Here is a 19,513-nt window from a genome sequence, read left to right on the forward strand (position 1 = left end):
AATGTGTGAATTTTTGTGAAACGCGATCGATCTTTCCGTTTGTTGCCGTATTCCGTGCATCACAGAGGTGGGGGGTCAGAACAGAGCTGGGGGGGGGGGGGGAGGGGGGGGTCAGAACGGTGAAGTCGTCCTGGAGGGTTTTACGGCAAGTGGGATGGAAATTTGCATTTTTTTCTGGCTTGATGATCTTTTTTATCGCAGGTGTGATGATTTCTGTGGAGAGTTATGGGAGATAAAGGAGGATGGTGTGCTGAATATTTATCACAGGGAGGACTTTAATTTAATATTTCAGACTCCTACCTCCTCTCTCTATCTCACTCTCTAGTGCAGGAATGTCATTTTATCCATTCATGCATGCACTACATTTTGCAGAGCCACACACATGCATCCATTGATTGGCCATCTCCAGACTGCTGTTTGACTGTGCTTGATTGCACTAAGCAGTGCTATAAGCCACACACCGCGAGACAAGAAGTGTCTCTAATTGGACTACAAACCTGAACATTTTCACCCAAAGAGAGAAAGAAGGGCTTACAAATCCCCCTTTGATTCTTTTCTCTTAAAGGACTATGCTTGACAAAAGACAGATACAGGTGCTGCTGTGTCCCCAGCATACTGACCAAGAAGCTAATGTACCGATTCTTTCTGTTGCAGCCATAAGAACAAAATGTCCGGCTGGCCGCCCCCGGGCCCGGGCTCCTGGAGTGGCCTTCAGGGGCCTCCGTATAGCTGGGACAGCATGAACAGCAGCAGGGAGGGACGGGACTGCCTCACCAGGTAAGTAGCACCAGCATGCTCAGACTTCAAGCAGGTTGTGAAATAAAAGCACAGTTAAGCTCACTACATTTGTGATCGTGAGACCACAGACTGTATAAACATGGACGTAGTCTCAGTGACGTCACCCGTCGGTTTCTGAAGCGGACATTTGAAGCCCATCAATGGCGGTTGCCATATTGGAAATGCTGTCTCAAAGTTACTTTTGGCGCTCAACCTAGCAAAGGTGAGGGCGACCTTAAGCCTCCTGACACACAGCTAGAACAACCCCTACCAGCCAACCAGCTAATTGCCAATTGACCACCATCCCATGGTACTTTGTAGCCCTATATTGCTGTTGCTTATTTTGAATTCATTTTCTTACATATATTTCCGTCTTTAAATTATTTTTGCCTCTCATGTTTCTCGATTTCTTGTCCTCCTTTTCATTGTCATGTTTCCTCTTCCTGTGAGCTGTCACAAGCGAATAAACCCAATGGGGGATTAATGAAGCTGAGCTCATCTGAGTTCATCCAAATTCTCTGTCCTTGGATTTTACCAAAGTCTTTGGTTTGCTGGGTGCAAATAAACTTCCAAACGAACGAACGGAGACTTGCGCTGACTGACGTCGGCCCTTTCCCAACTTGGAAGGTCGAGGGTTCGATCCCCAGCTCCTGCAGCAATTTTCATGACGTGTCCTTGGGCGTGATACTTAACCCCCAAATTTCCCCCACAGCTTCGTCGGCGGTGAATGAATGGGATAAGGTATGACACGCGATCTGAAAGAGTCCTTTTACAATGTTTTAAAAAAAAGGGACACTATCAATTGTAAGTTTGAGATTTCATCCACATCAGCCTCTTGCAGTAAATGTGCTAATGCAGGTTTAAAAGTTCTGCTGGTTCACATCTAGTTTTTAGAGTTTTTAAATGTGTCTCTTCCCTGAATTTCAAATGTATCTTACCTGAAGAAAACATCCAGTCTTTGTAAGAAGTGTTGTCGGTGTCGGTCTCTTCCTCAGTTGCACAAAAATGTAGCCATCGCTCAGCCAATTTTTGCATTCTCCCTGTGCGTGCAGGGCCGGGACTTGTTGTGAGTTTATTTGTCCTGCAGGTAGAAACATCCAGCAGGTAAACATGCATATCCTTTTTTGTTGGACTGCTATGATGGGCTCGGCATACAGAATGAAATGCAATATGACTCTGGCATCGTGTAGAATCTGAATCTGTCAGTATAAATAGGGTTGTTAGTCTTCAGTTATTTAGTTTGACTTGACTTTTGTTGATTCCTGGCTTCGTTTCTCATTCTAGCAGAACTTTGTGGATGAAATGTTGGCCGACTGAATGCCTGGGAACTTGAGTTAACTATCTGAAAATGTGTCCACTGTTAGTTTTAGAAATGTTGCCTTATTTTGATGAGCCGTGTCGCCCAGTCATCTTGCGTTGACTCTTCGTAATTTGGAGAAGAAAATGCTGACGATTCAATACACTTAAAGCATGCATCCCTCTCCTCCTCATCCTTGCCACTCCCCCCTTTCCCCCTTCCCCCCCTTCCCCGCTTCCTCGCCATATGATGTGGGAGTCTAATATGACAAGGCAGACAGCTCTGGTTATGTGTCTTTGTTCTCAGAGAAAAGCTGCTGGCTTTACAGGAGGTGACACAGATCGAGTATCACAATTGGATTTCTGCAAGACAGAAACGAGAAAGATAAAAGAGTGGGAGTGAGTAAAGCCCATGATTGAGTTAACTACACTGGACAGGTAGCTCTGCTGTCCGCTGCAAGACATGAGGTGGAAAGTTTGAGAATACTTCCCCCCACTCAAGTGTCTGACTTTTAAATCCCTGTGATCCATGAAGCTGGGTTGTTGTTGCAAGTAAAACCCGACCGATTTATCAGCCAGCCGATAATATCGGCCGATATGAGCACATCAAGTGACTATCAGTATCGGATTATTTTTAGTTGCAGTAGTCCAGGCAGGAGATGATAAGTGTCAATACTAACATCTGGGCTCCCCCCACTTATGAAAAAAGGTTCTCATGGTTTTGAAGTTTTAGAAGTCATTTAAGCCCATTTTTGACCAAATGGCGCTAAAGGGAAAAACGCATCCACTGGTCCAGACCGGACAAAGCAAAATGTTTCACAATGTGGTCACGTTTTTTTCGCAAAGACCCTTCAAAATCCGTCATTGCCATCATTCTGTCTTTCTGTTTAATTCTGAACATCTACCGCAGGTTCCAAATCAAAATCTCAGAATCTCAGTCTTAATGACACCCATAGTTCCTTGTTTGTGCGATAGAAGTTCATGGTGCCGGGTAGCCAAGGTTAGCCCGTTTCTTTAAGCTTGTTATGTAACTCTAATGTGCAACCCTTTGTCCTAGACTGAATTACATCTTTTTGACTTATGGTAATAATCCATTGAAGTCCTTTGAAGCTCCATAAAAATGTCATTTTAAAACCTGATCTTGGCAGTAATTAAACCAGACAAACAGAGGCCTCTGTTTCACTTAAGCCAACTTTTCTTTGATTACATTTTCAGGTATAGTCTTCTGCCTTTTGTCAGTACTTCAGTGCTTTTACGGTTAAATTATACAAGTCTGAAACATCCCTGTGAGTTGAATTTGTCCGCCTGCTATTCCCATTCACCCGCGAGAAGCTCCAATACCGGGATTTGACCTTTTAGTATTCAGCTTTCCACTGACCCCCTGACACCCTCTGCCCTCCTGTGGGGATTAAACTCCAGCGGCCCTGACAAGTACGATGAGCCTGCATATTGGAACACGCTTCATTACAGGCAGATTTAGTTTGAGGTTTTTCTGCGCCATATGCACATCATGTGTGTGAGAACGAGAGAGTGCAAAAGGGGAAATGCGACGGAAGGGGCGGTCAAGAGATTGCGTTTGATCCTGGATTGGTTTTGCGATATACAGTCGCAAGCCCAGACAGTTGGAACATGTTTTGTTCATCAGGGCAGATTTAGGCAAAGCCGCAAGTTTGAATATGTGTTGTAATGACTGCAGACATTTCAATATGCAGAATCTGGAAACAACACTACTATATAGAATAATATCCAAATGGTTCTGCAAACAAATGATCCATGGCTATGTGAAGGTCGGGATGGATTACACAGGGATGCATTTGCTCCACCGCATAGATGAAGGTGCAATGGAGTTTAGCCAGGTAACAATAGACACTCCGTACTGAACTTAATGTGCAGAGAGGAAGCAATGGCTGCCAAGGGAGCCTTTTAAGCTGCGAAAGAGGGTCGGGGCCTCGGAAATAAGAGACGGGGAGAGAGAATGAGTTAACCCCACTGAAAGCGTATCACCTCTTAATTAACAGGCACTCTGCATTCTCGGTGTCCCGGTCGAGACGGGCGTTCTGAGGCCCGGCGAGCGGGAAGCTTTCATTTAATGTGGGACATTTACATTTTATGTGGTGCTCTCATCCTGGATGACTTGCAATAAGGCAAAGAAAAGGACGATTTCACCAATATTCAGTCTTGTGACTGCCTCTTGCATACATTGGCATCCATGACTTTCTTTTTACAACTACTCGAAGCTCTTCTTTTTGTCATCAATGCGTTGGTTTGGAGATAATGCGGTCCATCTCCTACCTGCTTGACTACTGTGACTCCTTTTATACCGTGGTAAGCCAATCATAACTGTCCCGCCTGCAGCTGGTCCAGAACGCTGGACTGACTCGGGCCAAGACGAGAGAGCAAATGTCCCGGCGTCCTTTGACTGGCTCCCAATACGCTCCACAATCAATGCTAATGTTGCGCTGTATGTTTTTAAGGCCCCTGATTGGCTTGGCTTGGCTCCCCTGTACATAACCGACCTCCTCAGCCCCTTACATCGTCCGACGTGGGCCTCCTGGCTTACCCTCGCTCACAGCTCAAGCAGTCAAAGCCCCCAAACTTTGCCTTCCCTCCCCCTTTCCATCAAGTCTGCCCCCTCTGTTGACTACCACAAGTCCCGCTTGCCTTGACTTTCCACATTAAAGATGCATACTTTTGACTTGATTTAATGATCAGTAAACTTTTTTATGCAAGTAAGCCTGCAGTCTTTTCTTTGAGGAAAATCGGTTCCTAATCACAAATCATGGGCCTTTCTCTGAGTGCAGGATCCTGTTCTCTGTTTTTTATTAGTGACTCTTAAGCATAAAAAAGTTGTACCAAAGAAGAAGCCCGAGCCAAGACTCGGATTTATACACAGCTGATTGAAGAGCCGCATTCAATCATACTAAGTGTAACCTTTCCTCACTGGGCTGAAACGTATTTCGACTGTCGGAATTGATGCAGTGATTGAATTGTAATGTGCTGTGGATCGTTTTTTTTGTCCAGACAAGAAGCAGGTTATCAGCAGCTACCATCAGTGTCCTTCTTTTATTTCTGTTACTTCGTGCAGATTTATGACGAGGGGTAGTCATTTCAAACTTGGTCACCATGTTCCTCTTCTCCTGTCTCTCCAGCCAAGTGTCCACCAGCAGCTCCCTGGAGGAGGTTCACCTGGATGGGGTCCCTCCCGCCCCTCGTCTGATCGAGATGAGACGGGATCCAGTCCTGGGTTTCGGCTTCGTGGCGGGCAGTGAGAAACCGGTGGTGGTCCGCTCTGTCACTCCAGGTGGGCTTTAAGCGCTGCTGTCTGTAGCAGTGTCTATATATGTAGCTATATAATCTATGACTTTATATGAAGATGGACAACATGTCTACGCCTCCTCCTGTTGTACAAAAGCGAAGTTGATGCAAGCTACCTGAGAATATTACATTTGCTAGCTAGCTAGCACAAGCTAACTGCGGCTATTTGGCACCTGCCTGACCAACAGAGAGCAGGCCAACTTCGCCACCGCTCTTCATCTCGAAACGCTCCTTAAATTCCCGAAAAGCCCAACCCAAAGTTTGAGCTTCATCCGCTCGGCGTTCGGCCACACTAGGATTATTTTTTTTATCTCCCTTCGTTTCCTGCTACATCCACAAATTGTACCCACTCCCAAACTCACCCGCATGCTGTCATCGGCTGAGTGAAACACATCCACTTCCCCAACCCGGAAAACATCTCGAGTCTCGCAAAACAAAGAAAAAAAACAACAACAAAAAAAATGTTTTGGCTTCACTTTTGGGCAGCTGTCTTCTTGTCCATATTTATATACAGACTTACTTCTTGAAGCTGGCGCTGATCAGTGACAGGTGCTGTAATGATTGTTTAAAAGGAAACCATGCAGTCTGCTGGGGGGGGGGGGGTAACAAGCTAAATTAATGCTGTTCTTTATTGTTTGTTTTTGTCTGATTTCCAAATTGCTGCGCACACATACTCCTATCAGCTGTCAGCTCCAGTTACCGCACAAACACACGCAGTGATCAGGCGTCTCCATAATCAATCGTCTGTGAATCCCCGAGCAGACAGTTGGAGCTGATGAGTATTCTATTCAGAGTCGCCGGCCGAGGAAATGAATAGATGTGCTCGAGGACGCGGCAGATTTATCAACACTAACACTCGTTACATGAAGCAGGAGATGTGCACACAACACAAAGGACGCGCGACACATTTATAGAATATGTTTAGCGGTGTCTGCACTGATTCATTCACAGACAATCTAAGCAACCTGTTTTTACTGCAACTACAACTACAGCCTGTTTGCGTGTGTGTGTGTGTGTGTGTGTGTGCGTGTAGGTGGTCCGTCAGAGGGGAAGCTGCTGCCAGGCGACGAGATCATCTTGATCAACGATGAGCCCGTCAGCTCGGCCCAGAGAGAGCGAGTCATCGACCTCGTGAGGTGATGACAAAAAAAAAAAAACCTTAAGGGGAAGGGGAAGCTCTTTGAATTCAGAGCAATCGCACAACATTTTTCACATTTTAAGCCACTGCTGGGGTTTAAAGTATGTCATCCCTTGGGGCCCCCCCAAGGGTCTTGTTGACAAGCAGCACCTCTGCTACACAGAGGGGGTCGAAAGGTCATAGGGGCGTAAATGTGGCGGCTTGAAACTGCAGTCTGAATTGGGATAACGTCACAATGAAACCAAGTCTTCATCATTAACTTGCTAATTTTTAAATTCATTTCCAATGATTTTACCAAAACTAATTTGAATGAACTGCTTGGTAAGTGTGAGTCATGCTTCACTCCCGTATGCGTAACGCTACGTCAACACAGCTGTGAAGATTCCAATGCACACAGATTTGTTTTTTTTCTTGAAATACTGTCATATCCTCTAAACCAGAAACTAATGAGTGTGTATCTGTGTGTGTGTGTTTTTACTGCATCCTCTTGTAAGTGCTGATTGCCAGAGGCATCTCGTTTAATTTCAGCCAATGCTAATCAAGTTCCTGCTTTTTTTTTTTTAATGATCTGCCACTGATTGTTGTTTTCTGACGATTCTGACGACTCTCTGTCGGTCTTCTCGCTTCAGGAGCTGCAAAGAATCCATCGTGTTGACTGTCATCCAACCGTATCCTGTGAGTACGGAAGCCTGTGAAGGCCTGTAAAAAAAATCTCCACTTATCATCCCATTTATTCAAAACACAGGCAGAATTTTTTTTTTTGGGGAGTATTTTTGCTCAAATAATTCACAATTTCTTCAGCGTTAGAAACAAGATGTAGATATCTTATTTAAGGGTTTTATTGTGGTGTGTAAATATCGAAAAAAGGGACTGGATCAAGGACTGGATCCTCGACATAACCGCAAAGCTATCCAGGCGCCTCGGGGTTGAATTTCTCCTCACCAAATTAGTTTCCCTGAGTTTTAAGGAATGTTTGGTTGCAGTGATGATAACGTATTGCTCTTCCATTTGTGCTAGAATGTGTAATATTCATGATGGTCCTTTTTCTCTCTACCTCGCTTTCTCTCTCCGTCTCTCTCTCTCTCTCTCTCTCTCTCTCTGTCTGTTCCTCTTCTTGGACGGCTGCCTCTCTTAGTCCCCTAAATCAGCGTTCATCAGCGCAGCCAAAAAAGCCATGCTCAAGTCCAATCCGGTCAAAGTGCGCTTTGCAGAGGAGGTCATTATAAACGGCCAGGTTCCAGTGAGTTCCACACACACACACACACACACACACACACACACACACACACACACACACACACACACACATACACACACGTACATATGACCTATATAGGCGGTGCCAGATGGCTGTCACTTCTCCACACAACAATGGAAATGTTTAAACTCTTTCTCTTCTGTTTCAATGAACACAACATTCATCATATCTTTTTTTTAATATTTTATTTTTTCCAGAACCCGGTGAAGGACAACGCTCTTCTGTTCATGCCAAATGTCCTCAAGGTCTACCTGGAGAACGGGCAGACCAAGTCTTTCCGCTTCGACAGCAGCACCTCTATCAAGGTGTGTGTGTGTACCCTGAAGGCACGCTCGTCAAAGTTAGCCGTCTGCGCTGCATCTATAATTACAAAGGGATAAATTCATTTAGACTGCAAATTACCGTATCTCGAGGCGCACACACACACACACACACACACACACACACACACACACACCATGAAATTCTATCACTTTTTGATTTCCATTTATATGAGCACCTCGTTTAGTCAGGCGAGGAGCTGTTCTCCTTCTCTCCAGCGTGCAGTTAAAGAAGGAAGAGAGCACAGTCACTCTCTTTTTTTTTTCGCTTTGCAGTGATGATAACTTAACAAGTGTTGAGCTGATAAATCATGTGATGTTAATCTGAACCTTTAGAGGGCGGTAGAGAGTCAAAACATGATGCATGAGGAGTGTACTTACCACCCTGCTTTGCTCTTAGTATAAAATGTAATCGAGTATATTTATAGTTGATGCTATGCTAACTTACTTCATCCATCCTCTCGTCTTGATACACCAATCAGATGTCCTTATATGGAGAGACGGGGGCGCGGCATGCCTCTCAATTTAGAACGATTCGGATTCACTTGCACACGCGAGGTGGTGGGAATTAAATTTTGCCGGTGCGCACATGTCATGACTCCCACTGTGATTTTTAGACTTTTATTCTGAAAATACAGCGCACAAAGGAGACAGAAGAGCATCGCAGAGCTGGGAAATAACTTGACAGATGGTTGTTTGAAAACCAAAAAAGAGGAGGGCAAACATTCTCCTTGGAACAATGTTTAGCTTTTTTTATTTGCGCAGTCAAATCTGCGGTTTGTGCAAACACCTGCGTCACATCATGCATGTTGTTCTGACGAAGTGATTTCATGTTGGTGTGTTTACTCCAGGACGTGATCCTGACCCTGCAAGAGAAGCTGTCAATCAAATGCATCGAGCACTTCTCCCTGGTGCTGGAGCAGAGGGAGGAAGGCTCCGGAAGCAAGCTGCTCCTCCTGCACGAACAGGAGATGCTAACTCAGGTGAGGGCAAAATCTTGCACACACGCATTCCTGCTCAGTATTCAAGCAGCATGTGGACCCCATCGCCATTTATCAGTCGCAGCACAGCAGGGGCGACAGCTCGCATTACACCTATTCTCCTCCACGCGCGCACACACACACCTGAACGCCACACACACACACGCCATTCTAATGAGGTTTGCAGGATCACAAGAGGACGGTTTTAATATTCACGCCAGGCGCTTGAGATGTGGGGATCAGGCGCGTGGCACCCACTGTGTCAGATGAGTGTTGACACGCTTTATAAAGCATATTCTCTACTGTAACACACACCAGTGTCACAGTTGGTAACAGGTGCATAAGAGAAGACACAGAACACACACTCCGTCTCCTTTTCTGCGCTCGCTAATGAAATTATTTAGAATCGATATTTAAAGGCCGATGCCGATATTTTGGCATCACCGTAAGCAAGCTTTTTTTTTTTCTCTGGGTACCACTGCTGAATTCAAGGTTACAAAGTAATAAAAAATCAGATTTGGAATGCATGACTTTCTTTTATTTATTCATGTGTGCGTACTCGTTAATATTTCACCGTGCCTCAATGCAGTTGTGTTTGAAAGTTTCAAACGAATGCCTCTTTTTCACTTCTCTTCCTTTAAACTTCTGCTCGTACAAATTCTATTAACCAGCCAACCGATTTGGCTTATCCTGCTGCTTCTGCTTTTCATCCACGTTTCCTCCTTTGAAAACTAGCGCGACTTCTGCTTTACTTTTAGTATTCACATGTAGGGCCCGACTGATTTGTGACCTTTAGGGCCGATACCGATATCAGGGAAGAAAAAAAAAAATCAGATACCGATATATCGGCCAATATCTTTCTCTATGTTTGATATAGAGAGGTATAGATATACACATTTAATGCATTGATCCCTCAAATTCAGTTTTCAAAAATCTTCTGTAAAAGATGTAATGAAGACAGAAGGAAAGTAACTGCACACGTGCGCTTGACACTCTGGAGGGTGATAATGCTTGTTGTAATACATATAGCGCCCTCTGCTGGAGAAAGAGAACCGCTAGTTTAATACAATGAAACTCAAATAAAATGCTTTTCGCCTGGTTAATAAATCTAGTACTATCACGGTTATCGAGATAAAATAAGCCGATGCCGATAGTTACTCAATATGTTAATATCGGCCGATATTATCGGCTGGCAGATTTATCGGTCGGGCTCTATTTGAATGCCTTCTCCTCCAGTCTAACTACTATCACTAATGTTAATGCTATTGGCCGATACTTCTTCTCTTTTGCTGCTGTGTCTACTATCTCCTCAGATAGCTCACTTTATCTACTGTCTTTATTAACGTGAGTGTCTTCAGCCATACCTTTTTATTTAACAGATCATAGTTTGTTCCGTCACTTTCTTTCTCTTAACCTCAGCATGCAGTCAACGCCTTCTCTCTTCATCTGTCACCTTGCAATCGATTCCCTTTCTTCCCTCTTTCCCTTCCCTTTTCTCTCGTTCTCCCTCCCTCCCTGCCTGCCTCGTGTGTCCCCAGGTGACTCAGAGGCCCGGCTGTGACAAGATGAAGTGTTTCTTCAGAGTCAGCTTCGTGCCCCGGGACCCCGTGGAGCTGCTGCGGAGAGACGCCGTGGCGTTTGAATACCTCTATGTACAGGTGAGCAGACAGGAAGTCCTCAAACTAACTCTGTCGGTCACTCAGAAGGCTGCAGAGTGAGTCCTGTTCACGCCTCCGATAAACCCACTCTTACTACTCCCCAGTGGGCCTTCTTCAATAATTAGCTTAGTGGAACAGCCTGCGAGAAGCAAAGCTAATCATCTTCTCCTGTCAGGGTTCACTGTTTTGTGCTCCCGAGTCTTTCATAAGTGACAGGAAGCCGCCGCCCTTTAAAGGAGTCAAAGTCACAAAGGCTGTGAACAACTTATCCTAGCTCAGTGGGGAAAAAAAATGGCTGCCACAATTCCCCGACGCCCGCTTCAGAAAGCTCACGGAACTGACACGGGGATTCTCACGCCGTCTTCTTTCACTCGTCCTCGCAGAGCTGTAACGATGTGGTCTTGGAGCGGTTCGGCCCCGAGCTGAAGTACGACGCTGCGCTGCGATTGGCCGCCCTGCAGATGTACATCCTCACCATGACGACCAGGCAGAGTCAGAAGGTGTCACTCAAATACATCCAGTAAGTATAAATGTATCTTACTGTATGCAGTTCAGGGTTTTTTTTTTTTCACACTGCAGATATGATCTGTAATGTCGGTCCGAAGTGCAGCCGAGACCAATAGACCATTTTTCCACAGCGCCCATTTTTCTGTCACGTTACACACAGGCTTGGAATGTTTCCACGATCGCAATTGATGACTTTTTCAGTACTTACCTCCAACTGACATGATGGAAGACCAGAAAGAAATGGAGCTTTTTTTTACAGAGTATTTCTGGGGAGGTTACAGTCAGGGTTAGAATCCGGCCTGTGGCTCCTTTGCCTTTCCCCACTCTATCCCCTGTCCTGTCCCTTAAATAAAGGCTTTATTTCCTCCACATGACATAATGATAAAAAGACCTGAATGACCATGCTACAAAGTGGACTTGCCTCCCTGCTCTAGAGTCTTATTAGACATTCCTAGAGTGCAATCAAACTTGCATGTGGACCATATTCTGTGTCATTTCCACAGGAAGTGTTCTGTAACTGACAGCTTGTCTCAGAGTAAACGGCGGCCAATTTCTCGCTATTGACTGCAAAGCACTCCACTCATTCCAGAGCTGGTGAAAGCACCTTTTTTTTTGTTGTTTGAGAGGTTTCTGTTCGACCTGAAATCAATCTTCCCCCCCTTCTACAGAAAGGAGTGGGGTCTGCCGCTGTTCCTGCCTCCCGTCGTGCTGTCCAGCATGAAAGAGAAGAACATCAAGAAAGCTCTGACGCACATCCTCAAAACCAACCAGAACCTCGTGCCTCCGGGGAAAAAAGTAAGCGGCTCTCTTTGTCTTTCCTCGCCCTTGTTAATAAACTTCTGACACACACACATGCGCACAAACACGCTGCCTTGTCTGTGTTCTGATGCAATATCCCAAAATAGCATCGCCGCCGTGCACAACCTTCTCACCCTTGTCAACCTAAGACCCTTCTTCAAGCGAGGCCTTGAATGCTAATGAGGACAACGGACTAAACGGCTTGTCAAAGTGTTTGCATAAGAAGAGATTGTTATTCACACACAAGCATGTTCCGGTCACACACCGTTGACCTGACGTCAGATGAACTTTTTCAGCTCTTCCTGCAGAAGTTTTGGATGATCATTAGTGCTGGTCGCCTCGCACCATCAGGGTGGACAGCTGAAGAGAGACAGGAAGTGTTGTGAGGAGCGAGCGGGGGGGGGGGAAGACATGCAGCAAAGGGCCGAGGTCGGATTTGAACCCACCGAGGACTATAGCCTCCATACATGGAGAGTGTGTCATAACCGCTAGGCTATCCGCACCAGGTCCAAGTTATTGAAGCTGAACATTTGGGCTCCATTTATCATCATCACCTGGCAGATTAGCATCCCTCCATGCCTGACTTAATTTACAGAACAGCTGCATGCAGTCGAGAAGATATCACTCAGCCGAAATAATACTGAGCACAATATTCATAAAAGACAAGATGATTTTTTTAAAGCAAAGATGAGGTTAGACGTTTCATTAGCCTTTTGTTTCCGAGGCTATGAAATATCACAGGAGCATACCGAGAACTAGCCGCACTCTTTACTTTGTTTCTCCAACACTAAAATGTGTCCCTAATTATGAGTAAAGTCCATCCTCTCCGTCTTTAGCCAAGACGCACCTTCCGTTCCAAATGGCGTGCGAGTACTTTCACATCCTGACATTAGAAGACAAATGCGTCCGTGCAGGCTGCAGGCTGAAGTGAAATCGTTTGGAATGCTTTCTGATTGTATTTCCCTTCTCTCTCCGCGCAGCTGACCGCTTTGCAGGCCAAGGTGCATTACCTGAGGTACCTCAGTGAGCTCAGACTGTACGGAGGGAGGGAGTTCAAGTCCATACTGTTGGTAAGAAATAATCAGGACGAGGACGAAAAGAGGCACCACTTCCTTTTGAGTATACTGAAGAAGTCGTTTTTTTTTAACTTTCATGTGCATTCCCACAACTCTGTCCAGCAAGGGGAGAAGCAGACGGACGTGACCCTGCTAGTGGGTCCGCGTTATGGCATCAGTCATGTCATCAACGCCCGGACCAACCTCGTGGCCCTGCTGGCTGATTTCAGCCACGTCAACCGCATCGAGATCCTCACCGAGGACGAGACCAACGTCCGACTGGAGCTGCATGTCCTGGACGTCAGGGTGAGCAAGCATTCTTTTACTCTTCACATGTCTGCCGTTCTTATTTTTTTGGGCGGGGGGTTTTAATCTCCCTCTTCTTCTTCTTCTTTTTCTTCCTCTCTTTCTGTTTTGTCACAGCCCATCACGCTCATCATGGATTCCAGTGATGCAATGAACCTGGCCTGTTTAACAGCGGGCTACTATCGCCTCCTGGTGGACGCAAGGAGATCCATCTTCAGCGTGCCACACAGTAACAGCTCTGGAGGGGAGGATCCAAGTAAGTTATTTATAGCTGTGTGTATGTATGTGTGTGTGTGTGTGTGTGTGTGTGTGTGTGTGTGTGTGTGTGTGTGTGTGTGTGTGTGGGCTAGGTGTATGCACTGGAAATAGTGATGAAAGCATAGAATAAATCCACTCAGTGTAGAAGAGAAGCTGGATTATATTGCTTAAAAATTGATGTAGCATGAAACCTCAAAAGGCTCGATGTAGAGCACTCCAAAGTTGTCAAAGTTTCATCAGCTTAAATGTGTAAAACCTGTAAAGTAATGAGAGTGTGTTGCTGCCGTGTGCAGGTCAGGATCGTGTCCTGGAGTGGCCGTACAGCACGTCTTTGGGCTACAACGAGGAGCCGATCCAGGGAGAGGTCTACAACAGGGACTCCCGATATTCCGACAACGGGCAGAGAGAGAACAGCGTCTCTCCGTATTTCCACGAGCCCCAAAACCCCGACAGAGACCCTCGGGAGAGGAGGAGTCCTGTGCCGCCTCCTCTTCCGCCCGCCACCAGACACAGAACTCAAGACTCGCCTCGGAGCGCCAAAGTGTCGTTTATTTTCGGGGGGGACCCGCCCTTGAACAAGCCGAAGAACTCGGGCTATGAAAGACTGTTGGAGAGCCCCGAGGAGCCCGAACACAGGCAGCCCTACATGCACAATCATTCAGACTTCCGGGGTCAGGACAGGGTGCCGTTTCAGTTCAGCGGGCTGACTCACGTCTACAGTAACATTATAAGCGAAGAAGGGGCCGAGGAGCCGGTGCTGAGGGATTTATTTTATAGGGACACGACGGATGACGCGGAGGACGACGACGACGCGTCCTGCGAGGAGGACTCCACGGGGGGGACGCCTGTCGGTGACGAGAGAGGAGGCGGCGGTGAAAATGGCGGCGGCCAAGGAGGAGGCGTGGCAACGGCGGCCGGCAAGGCCACCTTCCTGAAAATGTCGGGCTCCACCGATGACATCATCGACCTCACGGCGCTGCCTCCCCCCGAGGGAGACGACGGCGTGGACGAGGACGAGGACGACACGCTGCTGCAGACGCTCAACCTCGCGATAGCGGCGCCACCGCCGGGCTTTCGGGACAGTTCGGACGAGGACGCGATGCCCGAGGGGAGGCCGCTGAGCGCGCGCGGGAACGACGACATCCCGGTGTCGTTGATCGACGCCGTTCCAACCGATGAGGAGGGGGAGGAGAGCGGAGGAGGGGAGAGGCGGCTGGAGAATGCGGTCATGCATACGCTGCAGGCACTCGAGGCTTTGTCCGTGTCTGAGCAGAGGCCGCCACCGCCACCGCCACCCAACAGTAATAATCAAGGTCCGTTCAATATCAGTGCAATGACAGAAAATGTGTTATTTATGGTGCACATTAAACTGTTGATGATTTTAATCTTTACTTTGTATCTCTTATCTTCTAGGTGCCTACGCATCCCAAGGCTTCAGCCCAGAGTCGTCCTCTGATTCTGGCAACGAGACCAACTCCTCAGAGATGACGGAAATCTGCGAACTTGCCGCTACCCACCGGCTCAGCGAGAGCCACATGCGTCTTCTGGTCGCCACGAGGGAAGGCTACCAACCTTTGCTCGAGGAGAAGACGGAATTTCCTGTCTCGCCCAGCACGACGGGAACGATACAGAAGAAACCCCGCAGTCCACCGCGGCACCTTCAGCCCCCGGCGGTACCTCCGAGGCGGAGCCCCCTGTTGGACACGTCCACATCTGGACAAGCAGCCTCGGACGTCAGGGCCCACGCGAACCTCTCGTCCACTCTCCAGCGGCCGAGTTCAACCACGCCGGGAGGCAAGCATCATAAGAAGTCTGCGGACTCCAGTGGGAAGTACAACACCTTCAGCACGAGAGACGGGTATAGAGGTGAGGGTAGCGGGATCCGCGGCCGCCTTGACATGGACCAGCGCACTTCATTCTGTGAGCGAGGTGAGAGTCAGAGGAGACAAATTTCTTTTTTGGAAGAAGACTCTGCGGCGGCGGGCCACGGGATGAACAGCCATCCCCACGACCATCACAGAAACCCCCGCCCTTGCTCCTCTACCTCTGACCGCCTGTTAGATGTGGTCAACATGGGGGATGGTCACGCGGATAATGGCGCTGCGGGCGTTGATCAAGATGAACGTTTGGTTGTGGCGTCGTTGTTATCCCCAACGAAAAAGCCCAGAACAGGCGGGTCCGAGCAGGGATCCGACACACAAAGTGACCACCCGCCCATGTCTAGACAGCAGAGTGTTGCGCGGTTGTGTGAGTACCATCTCGCGAAACGGATTTCAAACTTGCAAGGGGAGGCCCACAGCTCCCTGCAGGGTTCTTTGTGCTCGTCGCTGGATGCTGGCGGCAGCACAAACAGTAGCGCGTGTGCCACCCCAACTGACTCCCCGCTGGGCCCCGGTCCATTTGAATCAAAACATCACCACTTGCAAAGGCACCCACTTTCTAGTTCCTCCTCGTCGTTACTCAGGGTGCTAAACTATGACGACAACAAACCTCGTGGCAACCCTGGTCAGAGCGCTCAGGGAAAGGACCCCCACCCTCACGCTGACCCCGCCCTCCTCCGGAAAATGCTGCCCAACATTCACGCTCCAGCCGAACCGGCCCGACCCTCGTCTGCAACGCCGTCAAAGCATAAAGAATCGACAGGAACTGGAAGCAAGAGGGCCCACAATGATCTGCATGCCAAACAACAGGCCCACTTGAAAGGCCTGAATCAGAAGGAAGGCAGCGAGGCCTACAGGCAGCTGATTAACTATCTAACAGTCAGCCAGATGCATCAGGGCGGGAAGCTGCACAGTGCAGGCATGGGAGCGGCGGTGAAAAAGGACACCAGGCGTTTTATCACAAGCAACCCTCAGCTTGTTGAAATGGTTAAGAACAGGGGGAACACCATAGCTCGCTGCCCGTGTATACCTTCCTCCATATCATCTCCGTTTCTTAGTCCAAATGTAGTCCCCCCTAACGCGTCAGCCCCCATGCAGCTGGCAAATAAAAGTCAGCGCTCATACCATTCAGCCACACTGCCTGCCAAACTTAAGAGAAGCCCCGAGATGCATTCTCAGACGCTGAACGACAATCTAGATTACAGGTCGAGTACTTCGGAGAGAAGAAGCTCCTTTTCTGGCCTGGAAAGTGAACTAGAGAGGAGTGGTATGGACCCAGAGCAGTTCCTTTCGATGTATAAAAGAGAGGGCTGCATGAGCCCCGAGGGGCGATTCATTACAGGTGGAAACCATGAGGACGGGGGCAACCCTAACCGTCACCCGCCGAGGTCCAGAAGCCAACCGAGTGGCACCACAGACGACTGGTTCAGATCAGAACCGAGAGCTAAGCATGCCGTCCGTCAGTCTTCACATCAACGCCCCAGTGATTCCCTCTGTTTCTCTGCCGCCCCCAGTGTGAGCGGTCAACAATTAGACTTCAACACCTTCTCTTTAGGAAGGGGAGACCATCCTTCAGCTTTTATCAGGCAGACGTCAACCGGTCCAAGGGCTTGCATAACTTCTCCATCTCGCAACCCACAATCCCCACCTCCTCCTCCACCTCCCCCACCACCACCACCGCCACCACCACCGCCTTCTTCTCTGTTGCCCCTTCCTGTGCAGGCCAACACTAGCTCCAGCAACTCAGGATGCCAACAGAATTCCATCCATACCATGCAGTTCCACCCTAACCAGAACCACATTCAAGCTTTGACCCCGACCCCTCAGACGGATTCTCTGGGCAACAGCCTGCAACGGGGTCGGGAGCTCAAACGGAGCTCCAGCAATGTGACGGCGTGTTCCAACAGCGTGGAAGTTCTGTTCGACAAGCCCACTCGAAGCAGGAGCCAGCAGCCCTTGTCACCATCTGTGCCCCAGCAAGGCGAGACAAAAGTCCAGCGAAGGCCGACGAGGAAGCGACTCTCCAAGAGCTACTCCCAAGGCTCCGTGTCTTCCCACACCTCGTGCTGGAGTACAGGCAGCAGGTTGGACTGCCGGAGGGCTTCGGTTGCGTTTCCATTGCAGAAAGACGGGAAACACATAAAGGGCTCTCAGAAACTGGACACCAGCCCCTGGCGATGCAACGGGCCTTTCAGCTACTGTTTCTTCAAACGCAAGAGTGAGGGCGAGGAGGAAGACGTCGAGTGGGAGAAACCAAGACGAAGCCGCAAGGGGAGTGACATCAATGCAAACGACAATGCTGCCGCTGTGTTCCCATGTGGCTCGGCGGTGGATGCAGCCGGGGAGCAGCTGTACGGGGAGGTCCTCAACAACATGAGCTTCAGCGACCGCCTTGCACGGATCAACGCGCTCAAGGACCGCATGTACGGCTTCCCTTCCGGCTTCACCGATGTCCGCCGCGACGCCAGTGAACTCATCGCGCTGGTGAGGTCGAGCATAGGCCGCTGTGACCGCGGCGCCCAGATCCCTCTGCAGGACGTGGCCCAGTACAAGCAGCTCCTCTCCGTGGAGTCGAAAGAATTGGGCCGGGCGTGCCGCCGGATGGCACAAGCCCACGGCACGCCGGAGGAGATGCTGCTGGCTGTGACTTGTAGTTTCCAGGTGCTGTGCTGCCTCTGCGAAGCCTGCATGTGTCTGGTCCGAGGGCTCGGCGCTTCAGCCTCGCACCAGCAGAGAGAGGTCGTGGCTAAGGTCGACGAGGTCGTCATGAACTATATATGTTTGCTCAAAGCGGCCGAGACGGCGACAGTGGGAGCGCCTGGGGAGCACAGCGTGAAAGCCCTGGTCCGCCACTCCAGCACCATGTCGGCCATTGCTAACGCACTCACCCGCTCCCTTAAAACGCTGCTTAGCAAGTAGAGGCTACTCCTTATGCTTTATAGTGTGGCCTAAGCAGTCAGCAGATGTCTGTGTTTAAGCATCTAGAGTCTGATGTGTTTCACATAGGGCCTGGAGGGTCTCCATATCAGTATAAATAAAGTTGCATCGAGACATTCAACAGAGGAAGATGCTTAAATTTAGCCCAGTCTGACTACACTTGCTTTTTCTGTTGACAATATGTAATGTATATTTACAAAGCCATACTGTCGCAGACCTTTGTTTCATGATATGTACCCAATAGATACCCTCCTACCTGTGCATTATGTAACTTATTTAAAAGATGTATATAATGTATATATACAGTATACACTATTATTTGCTGTAGCAGTTTTAAGAAGCCACTGAGCATTCAGCTGAGTTCACACTCGACTCTGGAGTGTTTTCACTTTCAGTTTTAACAGTTCATAAAGTGCAGTTTGACTAAAGATATTTATTATGATCACTATTCAAAATCAACCTGGAGACATGCGTGCGCTAATGTGTCACAGTCGGTCAGGTGTGGAAAATGTTGCTGTGATTTTATTCACATAATAATTGTTGGTTTGTATGTCTGAGTGAGTGTTTCAAAGGTTAAACTCTGCTGCATTATTATGCAGGTTTCATTTTGTGTGCAATGCTTGAGGGGAATATTGTTAGGAATGACACGTAGACAACACAGGGACACTGACATTTTAAACTGCTTCTTCCTCTTGTTTTTTTTTTTGCAAAGATGATTTCCAGAATGGTAAATTATAAGCTCATCACCAATCACTGAATATTTGGAAATTATATCTACAATTTATAAAGAACTATTTCAGATTGACCACTGTGTAAATTCTAATTGTTTGAACCATTTGTGTTTTATTATCATCTTGTTTTTTTTTGGGGGGGGGGGGGGTCATTTCTGTGCTTAAATGATTTTATGATTTCACACAATGTTTTGAAGATGCAGTTGTGTCTCTTGGCAAGAAATTGTTTTTTTCAATATTCCACCAATCTATTAAAAAAAAACACATTTTACAAATACTTGATGGACTCTTGCCTCGTG

General features: G+C 47.9%; 1 protein-coding gene across 3 annotated transcripts in view; it reads left to right on the top strand.

Annotated features, from left to right (window-relative positions):
- The window catches only part of LOC132959498 (FERM and PDZ domain-containing protein 4-like), a 56,196-nt gene extending 36,705 nt beyond the window's left edge, over positions 1-19,491 (top strand). For all 3 annotated transcript variants that reach the window (XM_061032546.1, XM_061032547.1, XM_061032549.1), the window contains exons 2-16: positions 655-777; positions 5,223-5,374; positions 6,422-6,524; positions 7,156-7,201; positions 7,662-7,766; positions 7,982-8,089; positions 8,956-9,087; positions 10,623-10,742; positions 11,126-11,262; positions 11,918-12,044; positions 13,028-13,117; positions 13,226-13,408; positions 13,526-13,664; positions 13,960-14,979; positions 15,080-19,491. In XM_061032546.1, coding sequence (XP_060888529.1) covers positions 655-777; positions 5,223-5,374; positions 6,422-6,524; positions 7,156-7,201; positions 7,662-7,766; positions 7,982-8,089; positions 8,956-9,087; positions 10,623-10,742; positions 11,126-11,262; positions 11,918-12,044; positions 13,028-13,117; positions 13,226-13,408; positions 13,526-13,664; positions 13,960-14,979; positions 15,080-18,465 — 5,971 coding nt within the window. In that variant the 3' untranslated portion in view covers positions 18,466-19,491. The remainder of the gene's footprint in view (positions 1-654; positions 778-5,222; positions 5,375-6,421; positions 6,525-7,155; positions 7,202-7,661; positions 7,767-7,981; positions 8,090-8,955; positions 9,088-10,622; positions 10,743-11,125; positions 11,263-11,917; positions 12,045-13,027; positions 13,118-13,225; positions 13,409-13,525; positions 13,665-13,959; positions 14,980-15,079) is intronic.
- The last annotated feature ends 22 nt before the right edge of the window (positions 19,492-19,513 follow it).

This window comes from Labrus mixtus, chromosome 24, assembly GCF_963584025.1.
Source record: "Labrus mixtus chromosome 24, fLabMix1.1, whole genome shotgun sequence".
In the NCBI taxonomy this organism is placed as follows: Eukaryota; Metazoa; Chordata; class Actinopteri; order Labriformes; family Labridae; genus Labrus; species Labrus mixtus.